Genomic DNA, 26940 nt, shown 5'->3' with positions numbered 1-26940 from the left:
TGCAGAAACACTTTGAATATTCCTGAAGAAAGACGCTTTGTTTCAGCATCAGCACTGGTCGAGAGGGAAGACATGTTTCCTTAACAGTTTTGTATGTCTGTCTTAAGCTCATGATTGGTGAGTTGACTTTGAGATCTCCCATGGCAGCCCCCGTATCAGATTTACCCTCCAAGGTTGTATAGAACACTGGTGCTGAGTAGATGGTCACTGAATAGAGTGATCACGGTTATCAAAGCTGTCTTCCACGCATTTACATCTGATCTCTAACAACTCAAGAGCAGGACCTAGGAGGCCCAGGGCTGCGAAGGATCAGCAGGAAGGGGCTAAAAGCGGGGAAACATAAAGCCAAAATACTAGAGGTCTGTATCAACCACAGACGGAAATCCACAAAGGCAGTAAGATAAAGTGACAACGGAATTCAGCACGTAAAAGCTGACGAAGGTGGCCACCAGCCACACGACGGTGTGGGCAGCTCTGCTCCAGGGGGTGTTTGTGGAAGCTGTTGGGGCTGTGAATACACGGCACTCCCTGGTGGCTGCTCGTGCGGGAGCAGCACCATGGAACCACCGGACCAGACCATGAGGCCAGTAAACATGGCACCCGCGGCAACCCACAGGATGACTGTGCTCGCACCAGGACGCACGGAGGAGCAGAACCACCTCCCTCGGGTGTCAGGACTAGTTCCCACATCCTGTGCACCAGTGACGCTCATGGGAACACAGGTATTCATGAAGATACTGAACATCCAGCAGATGCAGCAGGAAGGATGAATGACCTTGGGGGCTTGTCCTCTGAGCATGGTCCACACCATCCTCCCCGGGATGAGTGTGAGGAACCGACAGGTGCTCAAGATGAAGGTGGAGCACATGGTGGCGCTACAAGCCACTCTGTGTATATAATATACAAATTTACACCCAAGACTGGACAGGGGCTTCCTCAAAACAAAAGTAGCCTTCATGTAGGGAATCCCGGCAGACAGAAAATCCAAGAGATTGGCTGCAGCCATGTGGGTGAGAATCACGTGGGGAGGCCTCTGCTTGTGTCCATGCAAGACTGGAGAGAAGTTACGGAAGAAGAGGGTGACATTGGCCAGAGCCCCAGTGCCCATCTGGAAAAACAAGATGGTTTTCAGAGCCTCTTCCCCTGTGGTTCTTAGGGCGTTGCTCTGCGAAGACATGGTGAGGGCTTCAGAGTGGCCTGGAGTGAAGAGCAGGCTCTGTTAGTGCCTCAGGAGGACTCTTCCTAATTATAGGACCTCATAAAGGGATCCTGGGCCTTTTCTTCTCCTGAAAAGGGAGACAGTCGTATTCCACATGAGACTCGACCTGGAGAACATGCCACAGACACCAATTTCACATCATTACTTTGTACTTCTACTTACTGTTTTAAATTTTATTTTATCTAAATTCAACTAATTAACATGTAGTGTATTCTTAGTTTCAGAAGTAGAGGTCAGTGATTCATCAGTTGCATATAACACCCAGTGCTCATCACATCACGTGCCCTCCTTAATGCCCATCACCCAGTTACCCCATCCCCCCACCCACCTCCCGTCCAGCAACCCTCAGTTTGCTTCTTGGAGTTAAGAGTCCCTCATGGTTTGTATTTACTATTATGTTCTGACTCTTCACCAGAATGTAAACTAACATAAACTTAAGAACCATGCTTGTCTTATGAAAAAATATGATTGACTCACAAAAAGTGTTAAGTAACATGCACTTAGTAAATAAATAAGTGAAAGGAGGTGGTCATACTGTACCCCTCTTAGAATTTATCATTATTCTGTCACCATAATTCATTAACCTAAGATAATGAAGTAGAAAAATGCAAACTCATGTTCAAATGTATAAGATTATCCAACTCATTAAATTTGCAACAGTCAGCTTTTGAGAATGCTTAATATTATTCATCAGAGTGACTGAATATGATATACCTTCCAAAAAATCAGTAGCCTTCTGATTAAGCAACATGACCCTAAAATGACCTCAGAGTGACCACAATGTGAATTTCATGTCAACTGTTGATCGCAGTGGCCAAAACAAAGTTAGTTCCCATACAGTGTTAGAAGTTGTAATAATAAAAAAAAAAAAAGGAAGTTGTAATAATAGCAGTAGAAACATGATTATGGTACAAAATATTTGTTTCCTTGTTTTGATTATCTATCACTACAATATGAAGTAAAAGGTATTACAATATCAAATGGGAAAAATGGATCAGGTATGTTCCACCAAACTACTTCTGAGACTTGAAAATTAAATATAATTCGTCTCACTAACATTTTTTCTCTCTCTCCTTGATGCTTCACACACACACAGAGCAACACTCTCTCTCTCTCTCTCACACACACACACACACACACACACACACTACAAAACAAAGAAAAATGACCCCAAAAATCTCCAGAAGAATACAGAAGCAATTGCATTCTACTGCAGTAGGATTTCAGAAAGGAAAAAAAAAAAAAAAAATAGAGTCATTAAATCCTAATATCATTACACCACAGACTGTTTTTCTCTGTGAATATCTCTCTGTATGTGTATGTGTGTGTCAATGGACCTTATTTACATCAGCATTTTGAAGTTATAACCTGAACTCTGCACATCAATTTTCTACACGCATTCATACACAAGCCTAAAATCTGTTAGGTCTGAGAAAATAAGCAGACTCTTCTGTACATGGTTGAGGAGGTCAGTGACTCTGCTCATCCAAAGCTTGGCTCAGATTCCTAAGAGATCCCGTCTTTTTTCCCGCATTGTCAAGGACTCTAGGACACAGAGATCTACAGTGACTCTCTCCACTGCGGTCCCACCCAGAGACAGTCCCCAACACATGTCTACCAGCCACCAGCCCAGCCAAAGCGCAGGCAGAGTTAGTACCTGTCCTCTACAACCTTACTACACAAACCCAGTTCTGAGTTCCTCTCCTGTTGGAGACGACTTGTCTCCTGGTTTTTGCCCTGAGACTGAACGTAAGAAAGCACTCACCTGGCTGGTCCTGCTCCAGCGTTCCGTGCAGCGAAGTGTCAATCAGGAAGAGCCACAGTTATAGGGACAGGGTCCCTAGACCTCCTCTCCCCACAGAGACGCCATTACCACGTCAGTGTGTCTCAGGAACACTATCTGCCTGGAGAAGCTGGGGCGTCTCTAATAAGAAGCAAATTTTATCCCCATTGCAAGTCTTCACCAGCCACTTCTGGTAATTAATGGTAATTTTTGGTAATTAATTTACAGTTCCTGAAAAGCTGCTAAACAACAGGCAGAGAAAAGTTTCTATGTTCCCAGTGGAAGAATCTAAGTTCAGAGTCAAAGTTGCTGTCTGTGGTGGAATTGAAACTCAATGTATGGACTCTGGAAAACAAACTGAGGGTTTCAGAAGGGAGGGTGGGTAGGGGGATGGGGTAGCTGGGTGATGGGTATTAAGGAGGGCACGTGTTGTGATGAGCACTGGGTGTTATGCACAACTAATGAATCGTTGAACACTACGTCAAAAGCTAACGATGTACTATATGCTGGCTAATTGAGCATAATAAAAATAGTAATAATAATCATAAATAAAACCATAAATCATCAAAAAAAAAGAAACTGAATGTTGGGTCAAGGGTTCCTCTTATAGTATTTCCAAATGGGCATTTCCTATTTCCAGAATCAGGCTGACACCATGATTAGCTCATACTGAACATCTCCATTTGATCTGGAAACTGGTCTCTCCCTTGACTTAAATAACACAATTCCTGTTACTTAGGGCCCCACGTCTTCTACATCTGGAGAATATCCCATTTGAAGCTAGTCTATCTTACCTCAGAACCTGTGAGCGTCTCTGATGTCCACGTGACTCCCCAAGAGCTCATTATATGCTTCCCAAATCACCCAGAGAGCACTTCTCCCTTGTCCCTCATCGGTCAACCAGGCTGTCCTTTATTTTCAGAGTTTGCCCTGGGAAGAAGTATTCCTGGATGTACAGAAAAGATTCAAGGGGAAGTAAAATATAGCACAGATAGAGGGAAAGCATCAGAATTATTTAAAATCAAGAGAAGGGCCAAAAGCCAAATAGAAAATTGGGCAAAATAATAAAAAGAAAATTCACAAGATAGATGAGATGACCCTGAATCATATGTATGTTATTTATGGCAAGTCAGTCAATAAGTTATTTTTCAATATTGGTTTGGCCATTCTATATTTTTTGCATTTCCATATTATTTTTAGAGTAAGCTTGCCAATTTCAACAATAGCAACAACAAAGACAACACAAGTGGGATGGATCATGACTGGGATTTGTCAACTCCTTAGGTCAACCAGGGGCATATATAGGGTGAGGGGGGTCCATGGAAAATCTCTGTACCTTCCTCTCACTTTTGTGGGAGACGTAAAACTTCTCTGAAAAATAGTTTGTTGCAAGTTTTTAAAATACTCAACAAAAATTAAGTTCTATATAGTGTCGATAAGGCATGAACAATTTCTTAGAGTGGCAACAGAAAACCAGACAACATTTAATTAAGACAATGAGGTATTTACGTATATTTGAAAATGTTGGATTAAACTGTGTAACATTTGGAAAAGAGAATACTGAAGTTTTTTAAAAGGCTATTGGAATGGCATATTCTAAAGGATAAGTACAGATTTGGAAATGTATTTTTTTATTAGACCATGAAACTGATCAAATGTAAATTTGTACAAACTAAAAATGGAAAGTTTGGGTGGGTGCTAAATGTAGTGATAGCAATAGAATCTAGAATCTATAGATGCATTCTACCATCGCTTCTAAGTCAAAATTGTCAAAGGATTGTGGTTCCTTCAAATCCAAGCTCCTACTTCCCAAGACACTCACTAAGAAAATAAAGTCATGCTTTCTAAAGTGTTCATCCATTTAATGTATTCTTCTATCAAAAGCTAAGATGGGAATTTTAAAGGTGGGGATGGGGGCTTAGGCACAGATGGCACATCCACAGTCATACTGCTAGGACTCTGTAAAGGGACAGGCCTGAAAGCACAGCGCCCACCATCATGAATTACAATTTACAGGACAGGGTGTGCTGGGAGGAGGATGGCCCACTGTGACCAAGGAGAAGGCCTTGTGAGATTACTTGAAGTGTTCCCCCCTCAGGTGAGCACACCCCTGATCCTGTACTCTTCGCTGACTCAGAGAAGATGGGAAATGGTCAGGTGGGGATTTTTCTCTTCCACAGTTGTGAGCAGCATCTGAATCTCCTCGTCAAAAGGAGATTTGCAAAGCCTGGGAAAATAGAAATAAAGTTTTCTTGACTCTACACATGATTGTTCGCCTCTCTACATCCCAGTGCCTACTTCCAAGCCATTCTTCCCGAGAAGTGTCTGGCAAGATCATTTTGAGTGTGCAGAGAAAGCACGTATTTTTCCTAGAGGATAGGAATGTGGAGAATAGGGATGTGATCCACTCTGTTCCTCCTCAGCATGTCATCCAGGGGCCTGGCGTATGGAGGGCACCCAAATATTCATTCTACGGATGTCAAATACATACACGTCACATGCAAATGTGACGTTCAGAACAACGCTGACTGCTGCACTTCTAGAAAGTGCCTCTGGGTCGGAACTGCTCAGCCCTTTATAGACCCAGCCACCATGTCTGAGCTGATGTTCCCTCCTTATGGACAATGTGAGCAGGAGGTGGTGTTTACCGTAAGGCAGTGCTTCTTGCCTGGGGCAATTCTGCCCCTCTGGGGACATTTGACAAGGTCTGGAGGTGTTCGTTTTTTTATTTCAGGGAATGGATGTTAGAGCTCTTCTGTTTTAATTTTCAATTAATTTATTATTATTTTATTGAGATATGATTGACATAGAACATTGGGTAAGTTTCAAGTATACAACACATTGGTTTGATACATCTCTAAATTGCCAAATGATTGCCAACTTAGCATTAGCTAATACCTCCATCATGTCACATTATCATAGTTTCTTTTTTGTGGTGAGAACAACTGAAATCTTGTCTCTTAGCAACTTTGAAGTTCCCATTTTTGATCATCATGACTGAGGGAAGGTGCTGCAGGCATGTAATATGCAGGGAGAGGCCAGGGATGCTGCTCAGCATCCCGCAATGCTCAGGACAGTCCCCACAGCAAAGGACTCCCGACCCAAATGTCAGTCATGCCAAGACTGGGAAAACCTACCATGGGCTGACCTCACTCTGAGGGAAAGGACATCCACTCACCCGAGCTGCTGCAGGGCACAGTCTGGGTGGTTCAGGGCCTCACACAGCACAAACACCCCATCATGGTCCAAGCTAATCCAGTCCAGATTCAGGCTCTTCAGTGATCTGCAGACAGTGAGAACCGAGGCCAGGACCTCACAGCAGGTACCGGCGAGCTGACACATTTCCAGCCTGCAACAGGGAAACACACACCAGAAGGCACACCACTGTGAGAGGCCAAATCCCATGCCTCACAGGGCACTTTACAGTCTAGTCTAGTGTTTTTCAACCAAGGCCACTGTGTCCCCTGGGGGACATGTGGCAATATCTAGAGACATTTGACACACCTGGGGAGTAAAACTGGCATCTCATGGATAGGGAGAAGCCAGGGATGCAGCTGCATATCGTACAATGAGCAGGACGAGACCCCCTTCCCCACCACAGCAAAGAACCACCCAGTCCCAAATGTCAATAGAGTCAAAGTTGAGCAAGCCCTGGCTTCATGGGATAGCATTTTACTTATCACATCGTTCAAGACACACTTGTTCTTAAACTTGCTTCCTTTACGTACCACCAATCCTTGAGGTTTTCCTATTCTTGAAATAGGTACGCCTTCTCATAAAGGCAATCAGTGGACACTCACCCAAGATTCTCTACAGTCCAGATGCTTCAGAGCTTCACATAACTGCTCGACACCTGCGTCTTGGATGTCATTGCTCCCTAGTTTCAGGGTCTTTAGTTTTTCATTGCAAACAAGAACAGCAGAGAGGTCCTTACAACAGAGAGAAGTGAGGCAACAATCCACCAACCTGGGGGGAAATACACACCAACAGACACAATCATGAGGTCCCACCTCTCAGGGCTTGGCTTGTTTTCATTTATTCATATGAAGGAAGAAGTACCCAAGTACTTCTGAGATGGTGATGGTGATGGTTCCATGACTTCACAGGCCTGCACCTTCCTGCCCAACATGCTGGACTGCAATTCTGCCGTCTGTCTCTGCTTCCCCCGGGGCCTCGGCTCCGTTCTCACTGATTGCAACACTCCTGCCCAAATATCAGTGGGTTACTCCTTCACCTCCTCCAAATCTCTGCACAAATGTCACCTTTGGTGAGGACCTCCCTGAATATTTTATAGAGACTTACGTCCCCAGTCTGTGTCCTACCTCTGAGCTCCCCACAGTACTTACCACCTGCTAACATACGTGTACATATATTCATGAGTCTGGTATGTGCACACATGTGTGTATAAGCACACAGACACATGTGCAGACATACATATACACACATGTGTGTCTGTATGTGTCTGACATCTACACATATATGTGTATGCGTCTCTGTGGTTCTCAAACAGGAATGACTTTTGTCACTCCTCCCCGCCCCAGGGGACATCAAGCAATGTCTGTAATTTTGGTCTGCCACACTGGGAGAGAGGGTACTACTGACATCCAGTGGGTACGAGCCAGAGATGGTGTTAAACACCCTACAAAGCACAGGGCAGCCACTCCCCACAACAAAGAATGATCAAAGCCAAAATGCCAATAGTGCTAAGATCAAGAAACCATGATATATACACACATACTTGCAGCCCACACTTGTGTGTGTGTGAGTGTGTGTGACACTCCATAAAACTGACATCCATGGAAACAGAGATACTGGAGCATTTCATTTACCAATTCATCTTATCTACCCAGAAGAGTTTCCAGTGCCCAGGAGAAGCCGTGAATGATATCTATGCTATATGCCTTCTGCCATCATTACTGAGTGCTTGTTTTGGGCAAGCCATTGGTAATAGTACTTTACATATGCTATTCCCGCTGGTCACCTCGATTCTTTGATGTGGGAAATGCAATTATCCTTATGTCACACTGGAGGAGAGGTGAGGCACCTCACAATTCACCCAGCTAGCCCAGGGCACTTGGGACTCCATCTCTGGTCTTCTGGAGGCCAGAGACCCTACTTCAGAGTAGCATGTCCTACCAAGTCCTGTCAAGCTCTTTGGTCAAGCTCACACCCGTCAGCACCACTGGACACTCCCACAAGTATCAGGCGGGGTCAACATTCAGCCTTGCTTTCTTTCAGCAGACCCCATGATTTTACCCCTTCCCATTTCCTTCCCAGGATGCTGATATCCAAAAAAAGGAACTCTGACATTCAAGCAAATCATAGCCAGACATACCACAACTGCTCAATATTGTAGTTTGGATGCTTCAGTGCCTCACCAAGAGATGCCACTCCATTATCTTCCAGGAAATTTGACCCCAGATCAAGAAGGGACAGGGATTTGTTGCACAGAAGGACTTGGAAGATGTAGTCACAGGCCACAGAGGTGAGGCAACAGCACATCAGTCTGCAAAGACATATATACACTCAACTGATCAACCCGCTCAAGCTCTTCTGGTAATATTTTCATGAAGCCACATGCAAAACTTGCAAGTCATTCCTCATATTCCATGGTCATCTGAGAAAAGTAAGAGGATTAGAACATGCAGCAGCTGCAGAAACACAGAAGCAAAAATGTGGACTATGGAATAGGGCTTCTCAAATTCTGGAATCAATTCCATTTACAATAGCACCAAAAAAACCATAAGATACCTAGGAATAAACCTGACCAAAGAGGTAAAGGATCTATATCTAGAAACTACAGAACACTTATGACAGAAATTGAGGAAGACACAAAGTTGGAAAAACATTCCATGCCCATGGATTGGAAGAATAAACATTGTTAAAATGTCTATACTTCCCAGAACAATCTACTTTCAATGCAATCCCTATGAAAATGCCATTGACATTTTTCACAGAGCTGGAACAAACAATCCTAAAATTTGTATGGAACCAGAAAAGACCCCGAACCGCCAGCGGAATGTTGGAAAAGAAAACCGAAGCTGGGGGCATCACAATGCCTGACTTCAAGCTATATTACAAAGCTGTGATCATCAAGACACAAAAACAGACCCATAGATCAATGAAACAGAATAGAGACCCCAGAAATGGACCCTCAACTCTATGGTCAACTAATCTTTGACAAAGCAGGAAAGAATAACCAATGGGAAAAAGACAGTCTCTTCAATATATGGTGCTGGGGAAATTGGACAGCTGTTTACAGAAGAATGAAACCGGACCATTCTCTTACACCATACACAAAGATAAACTCAAAATGGATGACAGACCTCAATGTGAGACAGGAATCCATCAAAATCCCAGAGGAAAACATAGGCAGTAACCTTTTCAACATTGACCACAGCAACTTCTTTCAAGACATATCTCTAAAGGCAAGGGAAACAAAAGCAAAAATGAACTTTTGGGACTTCATCAAGATAAAAAGCTTCTGCACAGCAAAGGAAACAGTCAACAAAATTAAGAGGCAACCCACGGAATGGGAAAAGATATTTGCAAATGACTCTACAGATAAAGGGCTGGTATCCAAGTTATATAAAGAACTTCTCAAACTCAACACCCAAAAAACAAATAAGTCAAAAAATGGGCAGAAGACATGAAAAGACACTTCTGTGAAGAAGACATACAAATGGCTAACAGACACATGAAAAAATGTTCATCATCATTAGCCATCAGGGAAATTCAAATCAAAACCACATTGCAATACCACCTTACACCAGTTAGAATGGCAAAAATTGACAGGGAAAGAAACAACAAATGTTGGAGAGGTTGTGGAGAAAGGGGAACCCTCTTACACTGTTGGTGGGAATGCAAGTTGGTACAGCCACTTTGGAAAACAGTGTGGAGGTTCCTCAAAAAGTTAAAAATAGAGCTACCCTATGACCCAGCAATTGCACTCCTGGGTATTTACCCCAAAGACACAGATGTAGTGAAAAGAAGGGCCATATGCACCCCAATGTTCATAGCAGCAATGTCCGCAATAGCCAAACTGTGGAAAGAGCCGAGATGCCCTTCAACAGATGAATGGATAAAGAAGATGTGGTCCATATATACAATGGAATATTACTCAGCCATCAGAAAGGATGAATACCCAACTTTTACATCAACATGGATGGGACTGGAGGAGATTATGCTAAGTGAAATAAGTCAAGCAGAGAAAGTCAATTATCATATGGTTTCACTTATTTGTGGAACATAAGGAATAGTATGGAGGACATTAGGAGAAGGAAGGGAAAAATGAAGGTGGGGGGAATCGGAGGGAGAGATGAACCATGAGAGACTATGGACTCCGAGAAACAAACAGGGTTTTAGAGGGGAGAGGTCTGGGGGAATGGGTTAGCCCGGTGATGGGTATTAAGGAGGGCACATACTGCATGGAGCACTGGGTGTTATACGAAAACAATGGATCATGGATCACCACATCAAAAACTAATGATGTACTGTATGGTGACTAACATAACATAATAAAATTAAAAAAAAAAAAAAAAAAGAACTTCTCAAACTCAACACCCAAAAAACAAAGAATCCAATCAAGGAATGGGCAGAAGACATGAACAGACACTTCTCCAAAGAAGACATACAAATGGCTAACAGACACATGAAAAAATGCTTAACATCACTTGCCATCAGGGAAATTCAAATCAAAACCACAATGAGATACCATATTACACCAGTTAGAATGGCTAAAATTAACAAGACAGGGAACAACAAATGCTGGCGGGGATGTGGAGAAAGGGGAACCCTCTTACATTGTTGGTGGGAATGCAAGCTGGTACAGCCACTCTGGAAAGCACTATGGTGGTTCCTCAAGATGTTAAAAATAGAGCTACCTTATGACCCAGCAATTGCACTACTGGGTATTTACCCCAAAGATACAGATGTAATGAAAAGAAGGGGCACGTGCACCCTGCTGTTCATAGCAGCAATGTCCACAATAACCAAACTGTGGAAGGAGCCAAGATGCCCTTCAACAGATGAATGGATAAAGAAGATGTGGTCCATATATACAATGGAATTTTATTCAGCCATCAGTAAGGATGAATACCTACCATTGGCATCAACATGGATGGAACTGGAGGGGATTATGCTAAGTGAAATAAGTCAAGCAGAGAAAGACAATTATCATATGGTTTCACTCATATGTGGAACATAAGCAATAACATGGAGGAGTAAAGGGGAAGGGAGGGAAAAATGAAGGGGAGGTAGAACAGAGAGGGAGACAAACCATGAGAGTCTCTGGACTCTGGGAAACAAATTGAGTTGTGGAAAGGGAGGTGGGTGGGGGGATGGGGTAACTGGGTGATGGGTGTTGAGGGGGACATGTGTTGTGATGAACACTGGGTGATATGCGCAACTAATGAATCGTTAAACACTACATCAGAAACAAATGATGTATGGGGCGCCTGGGTGGCTCAGTCGTTAAGCGTCTGCCTTCGGCTCAGGTCATGATCTCAGGGTCCTGGGATCGAGCCCCGCATCGGGCTCCCTGCTCCACGGGAAGCCTGCTTCTCCCTCTCCCACTCCCCCTGCTTGTGTTCCCTCTCTCGCTGTCTCTCTCTGTCAAATAAATAAATAAAATCTTTTTTAAAAATGATGTACTATACAGTGGCTAACTGAACATAATAAAATAAATAAATAAAAATAAAAATAAAAAATCTTAAAAAAAGAAACAGAGCATCTCGGAGGCTAGAGCAGGTTTCTCAATCTCAGCACTACTGACATGTTGAACTGGAAGATTCTCTGATGTGGAAGCCATCCTGTGTGTTGTGGATGTTGAGCAGTACCCCTGACCTCCACCCACTGGGTAAGCCTGTAACACCCTCCCAAGGCAACGATGACCATCAAAAGTGTCTCCAGACACTGACGTTCCCTGAGGGACAAAACTGCCCTCTGTTGAGAACTAATGATCTGAGAAGAACCTGATTTGGGGCACCTCTCACCCCCAAAACAAAACTGAAGTCAAGCATATGGATGGTCTGTTCCAAGGAGGCAAAGTTTCCAGCACTAAACATCTACACCTGACCCCTGGTTTCCTAGATCTGTTCCCCAGTTCTTATGGTAAAGTAGAATATTAAAACCTTATGCAAATGGCATAATATGAAATAGAGCAAAATACTAGGGAACTCTGTAAGTTCCCCCTGAGTAGAGAGCTAGAGTAGAGAAAACAAATGTTATGATATGGAAACAGCTCAGATGAGGAACAGGATCTATAGAAAGCCTGTGTGTTTGAACAACTCTTATGCGTGGAATGTGCCTCTGTCTCCTGAAGAATCTTGACCGAGTTACAATTAACAAAGTGTATGTGAATCCATTAATTATATTCGCAACTGTTACAGCAAAGGAGAGATGCTGAACTAGGAGAGAGAAGAGCATATTCTCCAAGTGGGTTTAATGAGTTGGTTTTGTTGATTGCTACCTCTATGACTTCCCCCTTCTGCTTTCTGCTGAAATATGGATTGAGCCTGCCTAGAAACCACCCAACCATGGGAGGAGCATCCCCGATAATTTTCAAGAGGAAGAGATGATTTGGAGCAAATGGCTTCCCTTATGACCTCCATGTGGTCACCTACCAGATTCACAAGAGCACACTTGTGATCATTAGTATGATTTCTCATTTTAAGATGAGTATGAATATTTTCAGGGGGGAAAAATGGAGTTCTGGTTTTGGCATGGTTGACATTGAGGGCAGAACCAAGAAGAGGCAGGTCAGGTGTCCACAGGAAGTGAGGAAGAAGAAAAAGAAGAAAGAGAAAGAAGAAAAGGAAAGGAAAAGAAAAGGAAAAGAAAGCTGGAACAAACTTTCTGAGAGGTCTGGAGATGCTGAGGTGGAAAGTTTTCAACGTAGGAGACAAATGTTGACGGGGGAAGGAAATGGGCATGTTCAAACCGTGAATTCCATGCTGGACAAGAAGCATCCCCACGCATGGGCAACCCGAGACTTACCTCAGCTCGTCTGTGCTGCACACTGGGTGCTTCAGCATCTCACGCTGACATCCACGTGCGAGAGGCTCGTGCCAGGCAGGTTCAGGTATTTCAGATGAGGGTTGTGAAGAATGGCCTTATGCGAGTAGGGGCCACTTCCAAGGTAAGAAGCAAAATTATACCTACAAAAGATGGGGAAAAGGTGGACTCACACCATGGAGTCCAAGCACAAAGTAAAAACCACCCAACCTTTCCTGCCTGCCACACTTAGGGTCACAACACCATTAGACACCTGGTTACTCCCACCTATACATTCTCTCTCTCTGGGATTTTCAGACAACGGACAAGCGCAGAAACCCAGCCTCTGGGTCCTCTCCTGTCTCTCCTAGTCCTTGCACATCTGCACACCACCACACACACTAGAAGTGAGGCAAGCCAGACTGATCCCGTATTAAATCCTAAGCACCGTCAGGACGGGGACACTATGCTTACACCTCTTTGCATCTGCAGGTCCAGCATGGAGCCTAACATACAAGGGAGATGCAGTATTTGAATCCATGCACAAGACTGCACTTCCCAAGGAAAGGATCCATTTGTTTAAAAACTATGGGGTTTTTTGTCCCTAAAGGAGACAATAATAATAACAACAGAAGACCATATCTGCAGTTGTTGAAGAACCAGGTTCCAGGGTTATAGAAAACTGGACTCCAATTTTTGCTTTTCTCCTGGATACTTTTGCAAGGTTGGGCAAATACAGATTAACTTCTTAGTTTCTTCATGAAACAAATAGTATCATGATGGTTACAAAATTAAAATTTAGGGGTGCCTGGGTGGCTCAGTCGGTTAAGCGTCTGCCTTCGGCTCAGGTTATGAACTTAGGGTCCTGGGATCAAGCCTTGCATGGGGCTCCCTGCTCATCAGGGAGTCTGCTTCTCCCTCTGCCTGCCACGTCCCCTGCTTGTGCTCTTTCTCCCTCTCTGTCAAATAAATAAATAAAACCTTTTAAAAAATTAAATTTAATTAATTAAATTAAATGTATTGTGGTGCCTGGAACATGACCAATGCATGTTGGCTTTGATCTGTAAAAGCCATATATGTATTATATTTTTATTTTATATTCATTTATATGTGTTCATAAATAGAGGCCACATAAAATGTGGCTCCTGGGGTCACAACTTGAGCACACCCTGACTTCTCCCCTCCTGATCAACTTTGAGAAGGGAGATTAAAAAAAAGCAAATATTGCACCACATTGAAACACCAGCATGGGAATTACGAACAGCCCAGAGACCAAAGACAGATGAGAAACACACGGAGGAGGGAAATGACAGCCTGGAAGCCTTATGGCAATTTCTGGCAGAAATTGGGTCCCTAAATGTGGGCACTTCCTGCCCAGAGACGGAGGGAGCGGAGGGCTGGCAAGGGGGGGCCTGCAGGGGATTGAGGGAGAGGGTCAGCACAGGCAGGGGAAGACAAGCTGGCCAGCCAGCAAGGAGACGAGGGGCGCCCATGATATCTGGAAACCTGTGTGAGACACGGAGGCGTACAAGGGCAGCCCCCAAGCCACCTCATTCCTGAAAACGTGGATTTGCCGCCAGGCAGCTGCCACAGACTCCAACTTTGGGTGGCAGCAAGGGCTGAGTCAGCAGAGAACGCTGGGGGAGTAATGGTGATCAAGAATCACCCCCATCTAAGCCATCGGACTCGTGGAAAGGAGACAAGCTAAAACAGAAGGGTTGACAATAACACAGTTGGTTCACTTTCTGCCTTCCTGAGAGTTAAGGAAAAGGAGTCTACAAAGCAAAAAAGCACAGGATCGCAATCCTCAGCACCCTGTGACATTCGTGAGCTAAGAGCCAAGCACCGCAGGGGCCAGATGGGCTCACCCCTGCCGACCCCTTCACCACCTGTGTGACCTTGGCCAAGCCCCTTCCGCTTCCAGGTCTCAGTTTCCCCATCTGTCGGGAGGAAAGTGCCTACCTTGGTAGGTTGTTGTGAGCACAGACTGAGTTAATGAATGGAACCCCTAGGGCAGGTACTGGACATGCCCAGTGCTCTCGTGCCCGTGAGCACCTTATCTCTGCGTGAGAATTAGAGACCCTGCCTTTGGCCGTGGCTTCAACAGCGCAGCGGAGTCCAACAGTGGTCCGGGTGAAATATACCTGAAATGATGGACAATCACTGATGAATTTTGCTGTTGGCACACAATGTTACATTAGTTCAGGTGCACAACACAGTGACTGAGCATCTGTATGCCCTATGCTGTGCTCACAAGTGTGGCCACATCGGTCCCCCTATTACAATACCATCGACCAGGGGCACCTGGGTGGTTCAGTCGGTTAAGCATCTGCCTTGGGCTCAGGTCATGATTCTGGAGTCCTGGGATCAAGCCCTGCATCAGGCTCCCTGCAGCCGGGAATCTGCTTCTCCCCCAGCTCATGCTCTCTCCCTCTATCTCTCTCTCAAATAAACAAAATCTTTAAAAAAAAATAGAATACCATTGACCATATTCCCTATGTTGCTTCCCTTATTCCTGTGACTTCACTAGAAACCTGTATAATGAGCTTGCTAACCTTTTTTTTTTTTTAAGATTTTATTTATTCGAGAGTGAGTGAGAGAGAGAGCACAAGCAGGGGGAGTGGCAGGCAGAGGGAGAAGCAGGCTCCCCGCTGAGCAGGGAGCCCAACATGGGACTTGATCCCAGGACCCCGGGGAACATGACGCGAGCTGAAGGCAGACACTTAAACAACTGATCCACCCAGGCGCCCTAGCTTGTTAATCTTTCTTTAAAGTTTTAGGTCCAAACCCTATAAAAATCTAAGTTTATCTTGATGACATTAAGACAAATGGATTCAAGTTTTTACCTCCCTATTAGGGCAGAAGTAAGCAATTCTGATAGTTTTCCTGAACTTAAACACAACTCCCAAAAGTTATTTACTTTAGTAACCATTTGGCAGTTCTACAATTGAAAGGGTCCCAGTAAGTGCCAGGAAAATTAAGTTAAACAAACTTCCCACAGGGATCCATTATATTGAAATTGGTAAACTAGTAGGGATAAAGAAGAATCTGAAACACTACCAGAGGATTTTTTTTTTTTTTAAGAAATGACCTACAACTGAACAAGAATGAAAATGGTATCAATCTCTGTATCTGCAAGTAAAATGAGTCAGGCAGAGAAAGACAAATACTGTGTGTTTCCACATTTATGTGGAATCTAAAAACTAACTCCTAGATACAGAGAACAGATTGGTGGTTGTCAGAGGTGGGGGCAGAGGGGTGAAGGGGGTCAAAACATATGAACGTCCAGTTATAAGATAAATTAAGTCCTGGAAATATAATGTACAGCATGGTGACTACAGTTGATAAAACTGTCTTGTATATTTGAAAGCAGCAAGAGAGTAGATCTTCAAATTCTCTTAAAGTTCTTTTTTTTTTTAAGATTTTATTTATTTATTTGAGAGAGAGAGAGAGAGTGCAAGCAAGCATGAGCCGGGTGAGGGGCAGAGGGAGAAGCAGGCTCTCTGTTGAGCAGGGAACCCAATGCGGGCCTCAATCCCAGGACTCCAGGATCATGACCTGAGCCAAAGGCAGTCGCTTAACTGTCTGAGCCACCCAGGCACACCTCTTAAAGTTCTAAAGAAAAAAAAATGTGTGGAAGATAAGGAAGAGCATGGAGGACATCAGGAGAAGGAAGGGAAAAATGAAGGGGGGGGTATCGGAGGGAGAGATGAACCATGAGAGACTATGGACTCCGAGAAACAAACAGGGTTTTGGAGGGGAGGGGGGTGGGGGGATGGGTTAGCCCAGTGATGGGTATTAAGGAGGGCACGTACTGCATGGAGCACCGGGTGTTATACGAAAACAATGGATCGTGGATCACTACATCAAAAACTAATGATGTATTGTATGATGACTAACATAATAAAATACATACATACATACATACATACATACATTTAAAAAAATTTTTTTAATTTAAAAAAAAAGAAAAAAAATGTGTCACTCTGTGAAGTGAAGCACCAGATCACTTCACAATGTATACATTTATCAAATCATCATGTTGTACACCTAAAACTAGTACGGTATTATATGTAAATTATACCTCCATAAAACTGGGGAGAAAATCTCTACTCTACAAAGCTGGATTTGAGAAATAAACCAATAGACTCAAAGAAATAAGGAAAAAACATCTCCAATATTCAATGTGCATTCTCATCATTAAAGGGTACCATTAAAAGGGAGAGGATGTTAGTCTCAAATTTACTCCAACTTTGGACTCATAGAGTCTCTTGGAAAAGCCATTGGACACAATGACGTAGAGAGAACAATGAACTCAACTGGACAGAACAAGACACAGAAGCATGAATAAGCTAAGAAATCAGTGAAGTTGTCCAAAGTAGCCACACACTCTTCAGTAACAATTTGGTGTTTTGTGATACCTACATGAGAGGTAGCATTGGTGTAAGATGGGAGGTGGGTAAGTAACAGAAGAAAGGCCCACACTCTAAAGGCATTCCCAGAGAAAGATACAGATACTTATTGACACAAGATCTTCTGCTTTAAAGGATGATCCTTAAACTATGCAACCACCACAAACTACCTGTGCCCTCTCTTCATCCAGCAAATCCTGACCTTCCAACCGTGGGCCAAGGTGTGTGGAGGGTATAGCTGTGAATGGGATGGTCCAGGACCAGGACTCACAGAACTTATCATCCCATACTCAGGAGAGATGCAAGACAAAGGGGAAGACACAATTTCATGACAAGAGCCACAGGATGCAGTTATGGAGTGACTGGGGTGGGGGTTGCTCAGTTTGGGGGAGTGATGGTCAGAGAAATCATTTGGAAGCGCTTGCCAAGCGGAAGTCTAGAGAAAGACTGTCCAGAAACGAGGAGAGCCAGAACAAAGTTTCCAAAGCAGAAATGAGCTTGGTCAAGGGCTTGAAAGAGAGTTACTGTCCTCGGGCCACAGCCTGATGTGGAGAATAAACGAGGGGGAAGGAAGGGATCAGACCACATGGCCATGCTCTTCTCTTCACGCCCAGTAGAATTTTTTTTTCCTAGTTATGGGAAATCAGGGAAAGGATTTTAAGGTGTATGTTATTTTTTAAGATTGCTCTGGCTTGTATATGGAAGAAAGAAAACACACATTGATGGAAGACAAAACAGGATCCAAGACCCTGAGGCAGAGGTGATTGGAGTGACCATCCCAGGTGAGTGGTGCTGGTTTCTGGAGGTCAGGTGGCAGCTGCAGAGACTGAGAGAAAGGGATGGATTCCCTGGCTCACAGAGGGGTTATGGCCCAAGGAATCACAGACAGATTGGTCTGTTCCCAAATACAATTACTTCCCACATTCCTCAAACCCCATGCCTGGACAGAGATTGGATTTGAAGTTCAGGGAATGAGCCAGGCTCCCCATTCTTTATTCATCCTAGCAATTACACTGTTTTTGTGTTTTTTTAAGATTTCTATTTATTTATTTGAGAGAGAGAGAGAGAGCACAAGCAGAGGGGAGGGACAGAGGGAGCCCGATGTGGGGCTCGATCCCAGGACCCTGTGACCAGGACCTAAGCCAAAGGCAGATACTTAACAGACTGAGCCACCCAGGCTTCCCTCAATTACACTGTTTTAAAATCGCATGTATAGGAGAAGAAAGAGAAGGAATACTATTTCTTGATTCCAAGACATATGGCTAGATATTTGGGAGGACAAATGGCCAAACTCATCATCTCTATCTTGTTTGACCACTTAAAAATGAATCCAGTGATATTAAAGCTAAAGCTAAAGAACTTTAGGTATAATACCAATGACTGGTTTCCATGTACACTGTGAAGAGAAACTCTCTTCCTCATTTTGCAACCTGAGGGAAGACATGCACAATTTAATTCATGCCTTCACCTGGATGTCTCGAATTACTCATCTTCTCCATGTGGTCATCACATTGACCGCATCTAAATTCACCAATAAAATTAATTAATTAATTAATTAATTAATTCACCGACAGACCGCTCACTTTCGAGCCCACTCACAACCTCTCCCTTGCTATACTATTCCTCATATCTGGCACTAAAACTCATATGCTAAAAGCCCATTTATGAGCACACCAGTCCCCTACTTTATCTTTAACACATTTCCCAGAAGAAAACAAAAGTTCAATGACCCACATTTTACTCTGTGTGGGGTCTTTACCAGTTCATTTCTGAGTCAGTTTCCTTATCTGAAATAAAGAACCCATTTTCATAATACAGGGATCCATTCATTCATTCAACAGATATTTAATGAGCCCCTACAAAGCTCTGTGTTTTGCTAGCTGGTGGAGATATGAGGACAAAGAGGTATCACCTCTCCCATCATGGTGGTGTACTCAACACAGAAACACTGTCCCCAAGACCTCCCCTGGCTTCAGTGACCTGCTAGGACCCACAGGACTTGGCATATAGTTGCACTCATGGCTATGATTGATTACAGTACAAAGACAGAAAGCAAAATCCGCAAAGGAAAAAGGCACAAGGGCAAAATCCAGAGGAAACTAGGCGCAAGCTTCCAAGGGTCTTTGCCAATGGAGTTGCCATTGGACGTGCTAAATTCCCCCAGCAACACACTGTGACAATGCGTGTGAAAAGTCATCTACCAGGGATGCTTGTTGGAGACTCAGCACCCAGGGTGTTTATCGGGATGGTCACAGAGGCACCCACTGCCCAGCACGAGCCAAAATCTCAGACTCACAGAAGGAAAACAAGTCTTCAGCATAAACCACATTGTTTACACAGTATGGGAACAGTGAGCCCTTCTTATCAATTAGGGTGGTGGGAATTCTCCCCAAAACCCAAGTTCCAACACGCCAGCCAAGAGCCAACCTAGTAAGCAGGCCTTTCTAAGGACAACAGTCTCAGACCTACTCTATTAACTCTTCTGCACAAAGACAGCAACCAATAATTAGATGTGTGATAACTATGACCAAAAAAAGACATATAAAAAGTGCTTTGGGAGCATAGAAAATCTTCCACGAAGAAGTGAGCTTTGGGGCACCTGAGTGGCCCAGTAGGTTAAGTGGCCAACTCTTGATTTCGGCTCAGGTCATAATCCCAGGGTCCTGGGACCGAGCCCCACTTTTGGGCTCCCTGCTCAGCAGGGAGTCTGCTTGAGATGCTCCCTCCCTCAGCCCCTCCCCCCCACTCTCTCAAATAAGGAAATAAATCTTTAAAAAAAAGGAAGTGAGCTTTGAGCTGAAGGAGGAGTTACATTTAAGCTGAAAGAGATAAAGTTCTGGGGGTGAAGAGAAGAACATGACCCAAGCAAACCCAGATATCCAAAGTACCAGGGAGTAGCTGTGTGCTCCTCTGGGCTTCTGTGTGTGATCTGTATTAAGGTGACAGTGAGACCGTTTGAGGATTAAAAGGAAACAATACAGATAAGGAATGTGCCTAAAGCGGCCAGCTCTGTGCTAAAGAGCTGTTTTATAAATGCTGCCTAGTCTCTATGTCTATTCTTACTATTTTTCTCCTTCATGAACTTAAGGCTATTTTCCCATTGGTCCCTTCGTTACCTGGGAAACATCTATTCACCCATCAACATCCCAGCAAGTGTCACCAAATTCCCTCTGCGGCTCTCCAACCACTACATTTAAAACATCTGCTAGAGTCGGGGCACCTGGGTGGCTCAGGTCATGATCCCAGGGTCCTGGGATCGAGCCCGGCATCAAGCTCCCTACTCCACGGGAAGCCTGCTTCTCCCTCTCCCACTCCCCCTGCTTGTGTTCCCTCTCTCGCTGTGTCTCTCTGTCAAATAAATAAATAAAATCTTTAAATAAATAAATAAATAAAACATCTGTTAGAGAAAAACTCCCAAACGTACCCCCAAACCAAAACACACATGGTCATGTAATCCAAACAAAAGACTGATGTCACTGAAATGCATACTCTGCTTTAAAAACTTACACTTTCTTTGTGCCAACGTGAACTTGTAGCTTTCTACTAACAGCCTACACGCAAGTGAGCTGGTGCGCTGAGAAGGGGAGTGCTCTCTGGCGCAGAAAACCAAGCACTTCCCCATTAGTGCTTAGAAACTGACCTGTGGTGACTGGGGACTGAGCCCCTTGACAATGTTTGGTTCTGAAGTCCCCCCCCCCATTTGCCAACAGTTTCTTCTTGCTCAATATAACATTGGTATCAGGGCAAGTGCTCCAAAACTTTTCTTGAGACATTGGATTGTAGCTCTGTGCTTACACATTGGCCTTTCCAAAAAAGCCAGAGTAGAAAGAATGAAACTCAGTTATTTAAGGAACGGTTAACATCCAACTTACATGAACTTCTGGAGTTTACAAACAGGCTGAGCCAGAGCCTTACAGAGAATCGCCAGGGAGGCTGCACTGAAATTACAGTTGTCCAAATCTAACATCTGGAAGTTCTTGTTGGTGGTGAACACAGAGCAAAGGTCTCGCCAAAAGGAGAGCTTCTTACTGAGACTACGGGGAGGACAAAGACTGTGACTCTCCAATGGCTCAAAGCAACTCAACACATTCACAAAACAAGCAAAACGCCATTTTCAGGGCCCCTCAAAGCTGACGCATGGACACCCGTGCCTGAACAAGGAGAGGGGCAGCCAGGTACACTGAGTCCATATGGCCTAGTGGTGAAGGAAATGGACCCTGATGCCAGAGCAATTGGGATCAAACCCCATCTGAACCACTTATTAGCTGTGTGACTCTGGACAAGCTACTCAACCGTATTCAGTCTATACTTCTTCCTCCGTTAGGTAACAATGCTTAGTTGTGGTGTAAATGAAGGTTGGTATTTGGTGATCCACCAGTGAAATGGAGAACTATATCCAAAAATAAGAACATACAGGTATAAAATAAAGCCTTGGGGATGTAATGTCCAGCCTGGTGACTGTAGGTAATAATACTGTACTACATATCTGAAAGTTGCTAAGAGAGCAGATCTTAAAAGTTCTTATCATGGGGCACCTGGCTGACTCAGTCAGAAGAGCATGTAACTCTTGATCTTGGGGTCATGAGTTCGAGCCCCACGTGAGGTATAGAGTTTACTTTAAAAAAAGTTCTCATCACAAGAAAAAAAAAATTGTGTAACTATGTGTGGTGACGGCTGTTAACTAGACATATCGTGGTGATCATTTTGCAACATATACAAATACTGAATCATGATGTTGTGCACCTGAAACTCGTATAATGTTATGTGTCAATTATACCTCAATTTAAAAAACTAAAAACCAAAAGTGTGACCGTGAAAGGTGATATATATTTTTTTTTTGGAGGAGTAAAAATAATTTATTAATAGACTATCAGAACTGAAGTGTGAGTTGGTAATCTGAACCAGCTGGTGAAAAGACACAGGTTAGACCAGCAAAGAGGAGAAGCCCAAGGAAACCCTCACAAGCTTCCAAGAGTCCCTTCCTGATAGATATGCTCAAATGCTATGGGGGGAGGGGGGGAAGCATAGTCATGGCAACAATAAAAGCTGCTTACCTTTCAACCTCATACTGGCCCCACCAAGTAGGTAAAGTGTCACGCTTCTTTATACAGATAGAAAAACTTAAGAAGTTACTGTTCATGGTGACACAGCTAGCAAATGCCAGAGCCAGAACTCAAAGCAGTCTCTCTGGTTACAAAAGCCATGGGTTTTTGGGGGGTTTTTTTAAGTATAAGGATCCATGAAGTATCCACTGGGACCTGAAACAAGCAACAAGTATGGCGTGTGTGGCATGGGGGGTGGGAGAGATTATAGATGGACTCACTTTGTGCTGGATCCAGAGTCATCTGAGAAGACATTTTCTATACACAGGTGAAGTTTCTGCAAATTTTGGCAAAGTTTTAGGCAGAATGCAGATATCACCAAGTCTTCTGTGTTACCAATATAAATACTAACTTCCTCAAAGAAATCCATCACTTGTGCTACAAACTCTTTTTCATGGATCTCAAACAAACTGCTGAACAATTCCTGGAAATTCACTACCTCCTGATCAGAGTTATGCTGACTTAAACTTTTAAGGCATCGGGTTATTTCCTGCTTTATCTCTTTGGCCAGGAGAAAACCAAAGGATGTCTCCAGCATGTTGGTTATTTTTTCAGTTGAAAATGCAAACAAGAATGTTATCATCTGGGACAAGTGGCCTTGGACCTGACTCGTGCTTGCTGTCACAAGCTGGGTCACACTTCCAATGGCCGGGTTAGGATTGTCCTTGGGTTCTTTGAGCAGATAGAACATGGAGGCACAAAACTGTTGGAGGCACACATGTATGAAGGGAAAGCATTCGCCATCCCTTGAAGAGTCTCATGCCCATCCACATCAAGGCATCGGACTCAGATACCCCATTCCTCCTGAGGTCCCATGGCAAAACACAAACATGCGAGTCCATATTCCCTCTGCAGCCAAGGAACACAGGCCTTGCGGTCGGGCTCTGCTCTGCTTCGGTGGACAGTTCTCATTTCTTGATTTGAATACGCTAATAAAAAAGGATGCATACAAAGAAGTGGTGCTTTCAGACACAATGTCAAGGTCTTCTCCTCTCTCCAGCAGCCATTTCATACAAGTACAGACCCGCCAGCATACAAGGGAATTATGACAGAAGAGAAACAGCGGCATATTGCCCCTCACAAAACTGAAGGCTTTCAGGGCTTTACTCCTCTCGCAGAAGAAATGGTAGAAATACAGCTTCTTTTCATGTTCAGAGAATCCTGAGAGGGTTATGTATTTTGGACACTGCAACAAGAAATTTTTTCTCATGCCCACTATTCCCAATGCAATAAGCAGAGAAGACTCTGGAAGCATTTTTTTCTGCAGCAAACTGCTCAGGATAATCTCCATTGGCTGTCGCTGTCTCTGGTCATCGCACAACTGAGTCATTTGCTCCAAGTCAAATTTCAGTTCCTCAAAGCTATCCATGATGAACAGGATCCTCTCCAGCTGAGAGAAGATGTCCTCATCTGGCTCTGAAGACTGAGGCCAGTCCCTGGAGATGAGCTCCACGAAGCTGGTCTTGGTCATAGCGTTCATTTCACAGCCATTGAGGAAGAAGATAAATGTGAATCTGTCCTTCCATAGGTTCCCCTCTGCCCATTCCAGCATCGCTTTTCTCGAAAGTGTTGTTTTTCTGATTCCCTCTGACCTCGCAAGACCACAGTCGGTGAAGGCTCTCCTGCCTGGCTGGCGCTACACGCAGCATGCAGCTTTTCATACTCACACTTTGTGATTTCTTTGTAGAAATCATTGGGAACCAGAAGGCAGGTTTCCTTTTCCCATAGGAGATGGAATTTTTCCTTCATGTGATTTCTGTATGGGTTGGGTTTATCTGAGTTCACAGGGAGAAAATACAAGACAATTAAAAAGTGCACTCGTTGACACTCAGAATGACCCTTAGAGATTTACTTGTGCACATATGTAAAGACTACTGCATGTCCACGGATGACCAGGCTCATTAACTTAGTTTTTGTTAGGACCATAATTTATCTAAAATCATGTCCATGGAAGCACTTGAGCAAAACTGGAAGCCTGTCTCAGAGTTATAGGCTACATAGTGTGAATTCCATTCCAAACCAGAAGGGGGGTGGTCGCATCTCCCCAGTAAAGAATCCACAAGCACTATATCATTTACTGAGTGTCCGCCGGGAACCAGGGTTGAGAATGTCCCTACCGATACCATGTCTTCCATGTCAATAACCCATCAAGACTCATTCTACTCCCACTTTACCAAAAAAGTGTTGGGAGAATATATCACTTGATTAATTTGCACTAGTGAATACATATCAGGGTCAGGTGTCTGTCCCACATCTGTCTGACTTGAGACAATAAGCGATTTCTGTTCCACCATGCTGATCACAGGTTAATTTCAGAAACCAACCCCTGAACCATCATGCATTCAACCCGCCCTTATGATGTACCTTCCATGTTCAAGGCACCACATTATGGGAGGTCAACAAAATTACAAAAGTGGACAAGGATCATACCCTGCACCGGAGAAATATATGCCACACTAGATGAGGAATTTCTGCATGCCTTCCAAGCAAAGGGCACTAATGGTTTTGTTCAGGGATGTATGACTAGAAAACATTCTTGGGATGTACCAATGGTCCTTCCTCTCTCTGGGGCAAAGGAAGATTTGTTTCTAAAAACAGGTCTTTCTTTCCCCTCTGGAGAAATTCAGAGATGTCTCTCACTCTCTGGAGACATGCTAGGGTAACAAAGCTAGTATCTGTCTCTGGAGGGCAGGGGACAGGGCTGTCAGCAGCCATCACCTAAGATCAGGATCTCTGACTCTCTAGGTTCCTATGACACAGATCTGCCTGAGCTCACCTCCATAGCCCCCTGCTGAGAGATTCAAGGGATGAGAGGAATGGACATGAGCATGAATCTCATGTTCCTGTTGTGGGTGAGCAATGAACCTTCTAAATCCATCTGGGCTCATTATGTCCTTTCAGACCAAACTTATGGACATGTGGCAAGCTGACCTAACAGTGGCTTGCTGCTTAGGAACTGCCTAAAAATGGGGAGACACCCCTTAGATGAGCAGGACACTACCCATCCACAGTCCATCACTAGCCCATGTATGCCCAGAGTTGGCTTGCAATTCCTCCATGACCTCCAAGCCTTCCTCAACCCACAACACATTCTCAATTGATGGAGGATGGCCACTAACTCAATAACATCACCTTCATTCTTACAAGCTCCCAGCAGACCAACCTTCCTCCGTAGGTCACTGCCCCTTCACCCTACACTTACTTCTGATCTCCTCCTGAGCCTTTGTCCAGAGGTCACACCGATCGATCTGTAGAAATAGGTTCAGGGTCACCTCCCATGCCCACTTTCCTCGGTAATGCTTGTCCAACAACTTCGCTAGATCTTCTCTTGAAGGCTTCTTTAACTCAGTCCACGGGATTGGCTTGAGGTCAAGTTGCAGAGGCTCTTGTTTGAGGAGCGCCTTAAATTTCCAGAACTCTTCCTTTCTGAGCTCCTCCAGGTACCACAGCAAGCCAAAGTCCGAAAAAAGGGATTCAGTCATCTTGTCCTGGGATTGTGAGCTTGGAAATCTCCAGAGGAAAAAAATCTTCAAAAACAAGGAATAAGTAGTACCTGAGGGAGAATGATGTGATTACAGAGATAAATCTCAGCAGTTGGTAGTGGTTTAGAATTATTGGTATCCTGCATTTCCTGCTTAAAACATATCTGGCCAGCTTCACTTCATCCTTCCTCTTTTTCCACGGCCGTACACATGAATTCAGTGCTAGCAACTAAAAATGTAGTTTACACTAAACCAGGTGGCAGGGAGAAGTGTAATTACCTAAAACCATAATAAAGCATTGAAGTTTATCAGTGGGCCATGGAAGGAGGAGTTAGAATAGTTCTGTCCTAGTGCTCACCACTGCGTGTATCTCTGGGGACGCTTCTGAGAAAAGCTGTTGACTTGGTGTCATTGTGGGAGCTTCTATCTAAAATTCAAAAGGTCATGTTTACTGAACATTCCTTAAAGGAGAACAGTTTCTGACCTGGCTTCACTAAGTTATGAAGACTTTAAAATTTCAAAAACCTGGGACGCCTGGGTGGCTCAGTGGGTTAAGCGTTTGCCTTCAGCTCAGGTCATGATCTCAGGGTCCTGCATTGGGCTCCCTGTTCAGTGGGGAGTCTGCTTCTCCCTCTGCCCCTCCCCCCACTCAGACTCACTTGAGCTCTCTCAAATAAATAAATAAAATCTTTAAAAAATATATCAAAAACCTAAAGCTATGTCTTTGGGGGCATCAAGGTTTTGCTGAATCCCTGCAAGATAGGAAACAGGGGTGCGCCTGGGTGGCTCAGTCGTTAAGCGTCTGCCTTCGGCTCAGGTCATGATCCCAGGGTACTGGGATCGAGCCCCGCATCGGGCTCCCTGCTCGGCGGGAAGCCTGCTTCTCCCTCTCCCACTCCCCCTGCTTGTGTTCCCCTCTCGCTGTGTCTCTCTCTGTCAAATAAATAAA

The 26940-nt window shown here is 44.1% G+C and overlaps 1 protein-coding gene and 1 pseudogene across 1 annotated transcript; both read right to left on the bottom strand.

The window, feature by feature from the left end:
* Positions 1-250: 250 nt before the first annotated feature.
* Positions 251-1273, bottom strand: LOC118538696 (vomeronasal type-1 receptor 1-like; annotated as a pseudogene).
* Positions 1274-5096: 3823 nt separating this feature from the next.
* On the bottom strand, positions 5097-25991 carry NLRP9 (NLR family pyrin domain containing 9). Its single transcript, XM_078062646.1, is given in 13 exon segments — positions 5097-5229; positions 6181-6351; positions 6803-6814; positions 6816-6968; positions 8338-8508; positions 12999-13041; positions 13044-13159; positions 21286-21441; positions 22731-23261; positions 23263-23323; positions 23326-24099; positions 24102-24284; positions 25712-25991. Coding segments are annotated over 13 exon segments (2784 nt in total).
* Between the last annotated feature and the right edge of the window lie 949 nt (positions 25992-26940).

Source organism: Halichoerus grypus, chromosome 15 (genome assembly GCF_964656455.1).
Source record: "Halichoerus grypus chromosome 15, mHalGry1.hap1.1, whole genome shotgun sequence".
NCBI lineage: Eukaryota > Metazoa > Chordata > Mammalia > Carnivora > Phocidae > Halichoerus > Halichoerus grypus.
The sequence above is the reverse complement of the archived record's forward strand: the minus strand, read 5'-3'. Positions and strand labels throughout refer to the sequence as shown.